The sequence below is a fragment of the Nymphaea colorata genome, chromosome 13 (assembly GCF_008831285.2).
Source record: "Nymphaea colorata isolate Beijing-Zhang1983 chromosome 13, ASM883128v2, whole genome shotgun sequence".
In the NCBI taxonomy this organism is placed as follows: Eukaryota; Viridiplantae; Streptophyta; class Magnoliopsida; order Nymphaeales; family Nymphaeaceae; genus Nymphaea; species Nymphaea colorata.
Window position 1 is genome coordinate 4,271,146 of NC_045150.1, and position 11,310 is coordinate 4,282,455.

The following is an 11,310-nucleotide window of genomic DNA, read 5'->3' on the forward strand; positions in this document are numbered from 1 at the left end:
TGTCTTAGTTCATGTTGTGTTGCTATATGATATCATGACCACTTATTAATGTTTGTGAAGTAACTTCATAACTATAAATATAATAAGCCTGCCATTATGTATAACATGTTTTTTCATTAAAAAAACACATAATTTTTATTTTTCTTGATTTATCTGATCTTTCTCTATTTTTTTCTGTTCTTTTCATTTTTTTGAATTAAAAAAAAAATTTACAATACTTTACGATACGGCGTATCTATTGGCCTGACCGATACAGCTTACGATATGCTTTTTACGACTTTGACTACAACAGTGAAATATATCTCTACCGACCATGAAAATCATAAGGATATCATAGACTAGACAACAAAGAGGAATCTGTAAATTACGTGACCTGACAAACTCTGAACAGTGGAAACAAAGAAGACAGCCGATGAATACTGTTGCCGTCGATGACTGATACTACTCCCAACTTCAATTGGTCCGCATACGACTATTAATTGAATACCTAATGACTGTTATACTCCTCCACAACACACGGCATAGGTTGCTCCACGAAAAACTAATCCAAACAATGTCCACAAATAGATTTTATACCCACGATCAGCCGATCAACTATGCTCCACACGATCCACTTGAGGATCTGATCACGCTTTCCACATAGGTGTGATCAGGTCCTATTCTCTTACCGCCTTCCTGCTGATGGATTAAGAAGATGAAAAGAGAGAGGCGCGAGGACAGATGAAAGGAAAGGAGTCACCAGAAAAGAAGAGTTGCCGGAGAACGTACTTGGCTGCCGGCGTTAGGGAACCCTCGGTTACGACCAGAGAGAGAAAGAACATAAAACTTGATTAAAGTTACCCTAATCTCAGAGTTAAAAGAGATTAGGGTTGGCGGGAACAGGAATTACATTCAGTCCAAATAGAATAAGATAAATTCAAAAAATACACACTTCAACTTTTTAATATTTCAGAAAGACTCGAGCCAACCATCTAAGATATTTAACACATACATCGAAGGAAGACTAAAGAGACACTGGAGATTTGTAACATGTACTATTCCCAAACTTGAACCTCATCTCATTAAGAAAGAAAATGGTGAAATTAATAATCATGAAAGAGAAGGGAGGAAGATCTAAGACCAAGGAAATGCATCACGAATAGGAGACTAGCCAACAGACTCTTCAAAACAGTTGCCACTGTACGTAATTTTTTGCCTTAACAATAGAGAAAATCTATGAGAGATTCTTAGAAATTTTTGTCCCACCTATGTTACACGTGCAAGTTGTGAGTATAGCACCCCCGTCACCATGATAATGGTGTAAGTGCGTTTGCCGCCTGGCCCAATTCTGTAAATGCAAGTAGGGTGCTGCTGATTGCACCAACCCTTTTCTTATGTCTTAGCTACGGGTATGGGTGCCGATATGGGTACCAGTACGAAGCATTTTCAAAAAACTTGGGTACAGAATACCTCTCTCTATATATATAACACAATCATGATTTCAAAATTGATAGATGCAAACTTATAATTTTGACTAGGAAATCAAATAAAAATAATATATGAAACTTTAACCTATGTATACACTGGAAATATGTAATTCTTATGTTTTATATGATATCAACGAATCAAACTTTGCTTTCATAGAAGTGTTAGTTGCTCTATGTGTAACTGAAAGAATCATGTGTAGTGTTCTTTCCCCTTTCTTTAGTGAATTGTAGCCGTCCATATGTGGCTATCTACCTCTTTGAGCTGTATGCTTAAAAGTATTTGCTAATTGATTGTTTGCTAATATATATTTTCATGAACACGGATTTCAAAGGAATGTGCTGCAGAAGAATGATTAAACTGAAGTTCATTGTTGAGAGGAGGCTTTCACAAGGGCATTAATGTTAGATGTTCTTTATTAACTGCCAATTAGTGTTAGCTTCCACCTGGAGTTGAATTTGAGAATCCTTGGTAAATGGTAGTTGTTTCTAAAAGTTACCTATTGAATGGCCGTAACTTGTCAGGTTTCATTGTTAGGTTTAGAGAGATGGAAATTGGTGTAACTTCTGGAAATGTGCCATCAAGATTTTTCTCATCACCTTTTTTTGGATGGATTTTTTTTCTGGAGTGCTCATCTATTTGCAAGTATTTATGCTCTGATTGAAAGCTGTTTACGGGCCTTATTCTTGAAGAATAACAAAAATTCAGAGAGTTGATGATATGGGGCTCATTAGAGAACATTACTGACCTTTTCTGGATCTTTGTCCAGGATTTGAAAGGGACATGTTCAAGAGGCAAAATGATAAGAAAGCAACGAAAGATGAAGCCTACCTGTGGTCCGTTGCAGACATGTGAAGAAGGCCAATTGAAGGTCAGAAGGGATATGATGACCTTTCTGCAAAAATTGGAGTCTCCGTCTTTCATCATGCAGATAGCCAGATGAGGCTACAACTTGGGACTTTCCTTCATTTACTAGATATTCTTACAACTTGGAAAGGAGCCCTCAAGTTTGTTATTCTATTGTATATTCATGATGCTTATAATAACTTCTGCTCAGCAATAGAAGCTCTGTTTAGTGTTCCTTGTTAGAAACTTCTTTGAAAGTTTCAGAAATTGTTTCATGGCCCTTGTTCATAAAAGTTCATCTGAAATTTTGTGAAACTAGTTTTTTTTGGCTTGTTGTTCTAAAAGCAGTATGGTCACGGTTTTCTGACCGATGTGGCTTCTAGGCTGATAAGCATAGACAATCTTTCAGACGATTAGAGGTTCGACTGTAACCCTGCACATGGTAGTACAGGTGATAAGATATATTCCTTGCGAGGAAGCCAGAAAAAAAGAAAAAAGAAAAAAACAGAAAGTTGCTTCATATATGCAAGCAAAATGAGGCTTGTGTAGATTTGATATGAGCATTTGAGACATTTGATATGGCTCGAAGATACTACGCTCAAAATGTGACTCATGTATAACATACTAATTAAATCTCAAGGCAGTATCGTACAAAAAAAAATGGTACACTGAAACTTCTTAAAATGACTCGAGCTTCTCTGTCAATATCTTTCAACGGTTTCTTTCATTTATGAATTAATACACTAACTTATATATAAAACCAGTTTTCCAAAAATTTGCCCTCCGTATGGCCCACCCATCTTAGGATGGAGAAGATAAGGGTTGCGGAGAAGAAAAAAGAAAAAGTAAGTGTGTGTAAACGAAGGTAGAAAGGTCAAAAACTCTTATATGTACATATATGAGAAAGGAATAACCTGTACATGGTTCTGTTTTTAGTTAAAAAAATATATTATATATGAAAAAAATTAAAACATATGTACCATTCATCTAAAAATAATTTTCATATATTTTCTTCAGGCTAATCTTACATATTTAAGTTAAACAACGAACATTTTCAATTTTGACACCTAAAGTTGTATATGAATAATAAATCTTACTTCAAAGGGCACAAGTAGTTGCAGGCTAAGGCCTCTGAAGTGACATGTCTCTAATGCAATTCTTATGTGCGTTATATCCCAACAACTTACGTGGTAGCAAAGAGATGTAGGGGGCCCTTTGGACCACTTTTCCTCTGTGGTGGGTTATTAACCTCCTCCTGACTGGGAACAATCAATTTTCAATTCTTTGCATCAAAATATAAACTAGAACTCTATGTTTATCTAGGAAAATTGAATAGTAATCTGGCTAATTAAAGTGACTCAACTTACTTATGGGGGGTTATCTGATCTATCGTGATGGATGACCAAGAGAAAATTAATCATAAAAAGTGATGGAGATTTTTGTGGTTTATTAAGTTTACACTATTTTTTCTTTTTTATTTCTCAACCATCCATCATATGGATTAGATGACCTTTATGAATGAGCTGGGAGACTCTAAGTAGCCACTTATATATATATATATATATATATATATATATATATATATATATATATATATATATATATATATATATATATATATATAGTTACTTTTTTGGATTAGCATATTGCTATTGTTACCCGAAAACCCAATCATATCCTCATATTGAATAAGTTTAATATCTTCCAAATTTTGTAATATTGGTCAGTTGTATAAAAAGTGTTAAAATACTCTAAATGAAGAGCCCTATTCATTTTTCCAGTACCGTAGGTGGGCCTCAGCCCAGAATGCCTGAAGACTAGAAGTGACTTGTTGATAGGGATGTCCATTGATCAAATATCCGATCCGAATTGCTTTTAAAAAATTAGATATGGTAAGCAATTTGACATTCGATTGAGAAATCGGATCAGATTCGGATTTAAGAAATAACATCAGATACGAATTCAGATTCAGTTTTAAGTAAATATCTGATCAGATACTAACTATCTTAACAGGTATATCTGAATCTAAACTATAACATAATATGAACCGCATGAGCTGATATCCGAATCTAGGAGCCTAATATCTGAATCAAAACTGCGAGAGCTGATACCTAAACTAATATCTGAGTTGGTGGTGTAGCTGGTTTTGAAGTTGCAACCTATGACAATGGTACCACCTTTTGGACAAAAAGTCTAGTCAAATGCACTAACTTATAAATATTATATATAATATAATATGACTTCCATGGAGTTGCATATAATAATATTATTATAGAAATCATATAAACCATTTAACTTAAAATATTTAAAATTAATTAATTAATTAAATAATACTATGTTTAATTAATTTTTGTTTTGTAATCAAGCAAACTATTATAGTTAAGGCATCAACTAAGCACAATATCTTAAATAATATATTTGTTTAATTGAAATAATCAAGAAAACTTCAACCAAGAAGTTCAACAAAATGAGAATTTTAAAAAATATGAAAAAGGTACTTTTAAAGCTACAATTTTTTTAATGGACCGTTATGTCAAATTGGTTATATGAACAACTATATTATATATTTAAAAGATAGCAGGTTTAAGAAAATATTGGCATGTACGTTACATATGAAAAAAAAAAGTTGATAGCAAAAAAATATACTTTAAAAAAAAACAACTTAAAAAAATGTTTTATAATAAATAAAAATCTTAAACACATTGTGATATTCATTTTAAGTTGAAAGCATTTTGTGCATAATCTCAAATAAATATATTTAATATGAAAAAACTACTAAACTTATAAAAAAAAATTATTTATCAAATTATCAATTTCGTATTTAATCAATCAAGTAAATTACTTTGTATAATCATACAATTCATTCAAAAGTCTTAGGTTAACACATAATTCACAAACTTGAAAACATAAGCCTCTAACTAGTAGAAAAACAACAAATTGTAAGATTTAATAAACTATCTTATATATCTTTGGAGTAATTATATAATTTTATGTAAAAAAAAACTATTATAATAAAAGCAAGATGACTAATAAATTATTTGATATATCATTGAACACTCTTTTTCCGGATATAACACAAATTATTTCAATTAACTCAATCAAATGAGAAAAAATCATTAAATAATACTTTTTTTAATGAAAAATATTATGGATCACCTTATTTAATAATTCACAATAAGTGATAATCATAAAATAATATTTTATTTAATTAAAATATGTTATTAGTTAAAAATAAACCAATTAATGTTCAAGATCCATGATTATTATGAAGAAAGTATGAAAGTCAAATATACCAGTAAAAAAAAATCGAATCAATGAACAGGTAGGTGTAGACTCTTAGGTGTTTAATCCATTAAGGATGATCTTAACCGTTGATTTGACCCAAAAAAAAAAAAAAGTATTTTAGTCCTTTACTGTTAATTGACATGCTTCTATTATTATTTTTCCTCAATTATCAACATTGACAAAATCAACTTCATGTCCCAATTGATGAGACAAAACTCAAAATATCATTTATAATGGGTACAACACCTCATAAAAAAACTGTTTTGAAAGAATTAGATATATGAAAAAATAACTTTTAATTAGTTTTGAATAATTAGTTCGATGTTTAAATGACACACTTAAACTCATTTCTTTAAATACATAGGGGTAATGGTTGATTAAGAAATTTTTTGTTGCAAAAGTCAAACTAATAATTTTAAAATTTTAAATAAAGCCAAAACATAATTTCTTTTATTTTTATTTTTGTATACGATAAACTTACCAATTGTTTTGTTGCAAAAGTCAAACTATAGTTTTAAAATTTTAAATGAAGCCAAAACATAATTTTTTAATTTTTTTTATGTACAATAAACTTACCAGTTGTTTTGTTGCAACAGTTAAACTATAGTTTTAAAAATTTAAGTAAAACCAAAACATAATTTTTTTTTATATATGATAAACTTACCAATTGTTTTGAAAGTACAACTATTAAGATATAAATTTATAAGATGAAGTTAAAATAATGACTATTAAGAGAAGTAAGGGTTGATTAAAAACTTAAATAAAGTTTTTGCCCATTTTTTTTTGCTTTTAAAATAAATTATTTTTATTGGCTTGTTAAAAGAGGCTATTGAAGATAATTGGCTCCTTATGTGTCGTTTCTTCTTCCCTACACCACCAAACAACAAAAAGGAAAAAAGGCCAGCGGTGAGAACCGTTTCCCTGCACCGCTTGAGGAAGAACCTATTTGTTTATTTTCGAGAACTCATGAACACCCATTTCTTGTTTTGGAGATTTTTTTTTTGCCTGTTTCATTTTGCCAAATCCAGAGCTTTTTCTGAAAACCGTCTCTTGCTTTTGAGTTTTTGCATGAAAATAATGAAAATTTTTGCCTATCCTACTCCTTTGCTGTAATTTCTTTCTACATACGAATTCTTCCTATGCCCATTATCGTGGACAGCTTGTCTAGTTGCTACTCGGAAATGTCATATTTATTTGATGCAGGGTTTTGCGTTGTGGGTTCTCGAACAAACTGGGTATGTATTGGAAATTTACAGTAAGGGTAGACTGTTAGTCTGAGGACTGTAGACTGAATTATCCGTTTTTCTCCAGAGAAATTTGGGTTTCACTTCCAAGTTATGCATTGTTAGTATTTTATTTTGTTGTAGAAGACGTAGAAGCTTATGAAGACCCACATCCATGACTTCCGTCACTTATGAGCCAACACCATAGCAAAATATTTAGGATGCAGAGTGACAGAGTTGGGATTTGTCTACTTTGAATTTACCATTTTTCATCTATTTATTTGATTCAAGTCTTAGACCTCTATGTGTGGTTAAGTGGGATTCGGATTAGATTCGGATCGGATTCGGATATAACTTAAAATTTGGATTCAAATCGGATTCAGATATAACTTAAAATTCGGATTCGGATTGGATTCAAGTATAACTTAAAAATCGGATTCGAATATTCAGATGTAGATTTTAAAGTCGGATTCAATTATGGTATAAATTTTTTTTCATCTGAATTTGAATCTTAATCCTAATCCGAATATATGAATATCCGAAAAATCGGATATGGTAAAAGGTATATTCAATCTGAATCTGATCCGTTGACATCCCTACTTGTTGATCTTAACATTTTCCTTTGTCAGGACACATGTAGCTTAGCTCACTCTGCCTATTTGAGAAGTAGGATTGATTTTGCTGCTAGAGCATTCAAACCTTGTACTATTAAATAAGACTAAAATTTTTAAAATATACCTACCACAGACAATGAATCAAATTATTTCTAACATGTCTTCAGATGATTAAAAATAAAAAAATTATTACTAAAAACAATACAAACCATTTTTAAAAGCACCGTGGTGCACTTAAACCGTCGGTAATGCTCCTGTAGACTGTTTTTAGAGATAGATTTTTAATTCCCAACCATCCAGCAACTTTTGACATTTGAAATTCCCCCACACGCATGTACATACGCACACATGTACACACATATTGCACCACTCCACAAAGTTTTCGAACAAAAAATTTTCTTTTTTTGTAAGGATGACATCGAAGTGCCAGAAAATGGAAGGAAATACGAAAAACTCAAAAGTTATTTGTCAGTTTCAAGACATACTTCAACACACATATACAAAATGTCGGACATTAGCTTACTGGTCATCAAGTATTTACAGAAAACAAGTTTCATCTACAAAATCTGTGTCTATTTCACCGGAAGCCAGACCAAGTGCAACATCAGAACTTGTACACAGGAGGACATGGGGTGCTGTATATACTGGAAGGAGAGACTGCTAGTTCAGACGTGGACAAGGATAGGTTTAATATGTATTGGAGCCTATAGATTCGTAGAAAATTCACATGCTTAATGTGCCCATAGGAGCCAAAAACGATATGTATACATATATTTTTGTGATATATATATATATATATATATATATATATATATATATATATATATATGTCACAAAAAAGTGCATTTTATACATGCATAGTGTGATATATCAGTCTTATAATGAATTAAAAGCACTGCTTTGTACATATGAAAATATAATTTATGAAAAGGTCATCATTTAGAACCTGCAAATGACATTTGTGGCTATGGCTTTAACTAAGCCGTATTTTTTAAAATTTTGTGATAGGTAACTTGTTTGTTCATCATAGCATCCACCTATGCCGACTGATATGTGTCGACCCAAATTCACAATGACCTTACAGGAAGATCATTTATCAATTCAAGAATTAACATTGCTAGGTTATGGCATGTTTCGACTAAATTTTTGACAAATAAACTTAGAATTTAATTTTCACAATCATTCCAGTTTCAAAATGATCTTTCCGTCATTGTAAAACACGATTTAAACAAATCCACTCCTAATAAATAGATCATACATGTAAAGGGTGTTTGAACAAAGGAATAGTTTGTGAGTCTCCAATGAAACTGGGGCAAATTCATGGGGCACTATAATCCAGTGTTTTGTCAATCTACCCCTAATTTTGATGCAGATTCATTGGACAATCATAAACTGTTCCTCTCTAAATGAGTTACTAATTATTCCAAATGAGGGAAACTTTTCTATTTAGTTATTCATGCACTTGTTTACTAAAGAAAAAGAAAAAAAAAAGGTCTGAGTGGATAATTGAATTCAATTGTGTGGCAAGAATGTTGTGAATAGGTTTTATCTATAATGTATAAATGTATACCAAGCATTTTTCATGACATAGTTCTTTCAATTGCTTGGTATCAGAAAGATTATTAACAATAATAACAAGAGAAAAACGGCATGTTCCCCAATTGTTCATGGTCAAAATTTTGCCCTTGATTGTCAAAAGCAAGAACACAAAAAAGAAAAAGAAGAACCCAAAAGTGGCACAGTATATATGGGCATTAGACAAGGTATTTTTTAGGGCACCAAGTGTTTTCTAAATTTGACTTTCCATCCACTTAGATTATCCAAACCAATAAGTTGGCACTTCTATGTTTTACCCTTGTTTGGTATCTATCTCTCTCAAAGAAAAAATGATTTGCAATAAATTCTAAATAAAAACAATAACATGAACTTGAGAGTGAGATTTGAGGCAAGCTGGATTTCAATTGCATAGATGGACAGCCAACAAAGGCCAATACAAATTTTAATTTGGATTTGATTTCTGTTATGCCAGATACATAGCTAGTCATCCACCTGAATTATGTCTACTTAAAGATGCTTATAGATCAGCTTTAATCACTTATCATTTGAAGCTGACCCATCAAATATAAGACTTGGATCACTGAAATAAACTCTAGGCATATTTAAGTTTGTATATGAATTTAAGTTTAACTTGATTCAGTTCATTCTTTGACACTGGATTCAAATTTGGTCCTCTAAAGCACTTTTTGGGCCTTTTTTTTGCCAATACCCTATGCATGAAATGTATGGACTAAGTAAATATAAAAACCCATTACACTCTTTATAAATAACTTGATTTATCTCACAAGATATTGCATGTAAAGTTTTTTTTTAAAAAAAAACAGAGTATTGTTCTTTTAATGTGTGTGTGTGTGTGTGTGTGTGTATATATATATATATATATATATATATATGTATATATAAATGTTAGTGTTTCTCAAGTGTGGTGCCTTGTGTACTCTAAACTAAAAAAAAAACTTGATAAATGGCATAGACATATTCAATATAATTTTTTATTACAAATTATTTTTGGGAATAATTTTTTTTAAGGATAAAATTATTGAACTATTACGTTTTGACGCACTTTAAATAGTTGATCTTTTATATACTTGATCTTCCTTATACCACCAATTAATGTGCTGCAACAGCTAAATAACTTATGTGTATCACATTATACATATTTGGCTAGCAAGTTGATTGGCAATTTGAAACACCACCGTGGTTGGTTTGCGTCCAAATTTATATGAGAAAAAACATGAAAAAAAATTGTCCAGTTCAAACTCCACAAGGCTATTAGAAAACAGCTACTAACAACTTAGAACAGTGTTCATGAAATCTTATCTACGCATTTGATTTTTGTAAGCATATAATCAAAGCAATTTGACACGTTCGTGTAGTCAAACTTTTTGAAAAATTGAGCAAAATGCAGCTAAAAAGACCAAATTGGCTATCGAACAAACATATTATTGGATTGCAATTAAAATCTAAATGTTAGATACGCAGAGATCCTAAAAAATAGTACTTGGCACAACTTAAATTATCGTAATTTGAGCTTGTATGAGGAGAGAGACACGGATAGTTGTTTTGAGTTATATACTCGTGGTGTTTACATTTTCCAGTCAAACAATCTGAACACGTCAATATCTTGCTTTTTTTATTATCATTGAATGCTCCACAGTTAAAGTTAGAGCTCTTTGAGGTGCCATTGGGGTGCTATGATCAAGTGTACATAGGGGCATCGTAATATTTGAAAATAAATCATAAAATCACATTCACATATCACATTCCAAATTTTTTGAAGGGCACACACACATATACATTTATAAAGAGAGAGAGAGAGTTTCATTAAATGCTCCACAAATAAAGTGAGAGCTCTTTGAGGTGCCATTGGGTTGCTAGGATCAAGTGTACATAGGGGCATCATAATATTTGAAAATAGGTCATAAAATCACATTCACATATCACATTCTTTAAGCGCGCCATACACACACACACATATATATATATATATATATATATATATATATATATAGAGAGAGTTTTTTTATTAAATGCTCCACAAATAAAGTGAGCTCTTTGAGGTGCCATTGGGGTGCTAAGACAAGTGTAAATTGGGGCATCGTAATATTTATTTATAATATCACATTCACATACCACATTTCAAAATTTTTAAAGCGAAGGGGCCCACACACGCACACACACACACATCAGTATATATATGTGTGTGTATTTTCAAAATTCTGTTTTATATGATCTATCATTAATCTTATCTTGAAGTGAATATGATTATTGGCATAATCAAGCGGCAAGGTGGTTCACACACAAGAAGTTTGAGATATGAA

The 11,310-nt window shown here is 31.4% G+C and overlaps 1 protein-coding gene across 1 annotated transcript in view; it reads left to right on the forward strand.

The window, feature by feature from the left end:
• LOC116267093 (uncharacterized) overlaps positions 1–2,628 on the forward strand; it is a 36,193-nt gene extending 33,565 nt beyond the window's left edge. The window contains exon 9 of the mRNA XM_031648660.2: positions 2,234–2,628. Within this exon, the coding sequence (XP_031504520.1) occupies positions 2,234–2,319 (86 nt within the window). The 3' untranslated portion in view covers positions 2,320–2,628. The remainder of the gene's footprint in view (positions 1–2,233) is intronic.
• Positions 2,629–11,310: the final 8,682 nt, after the last annotated feature.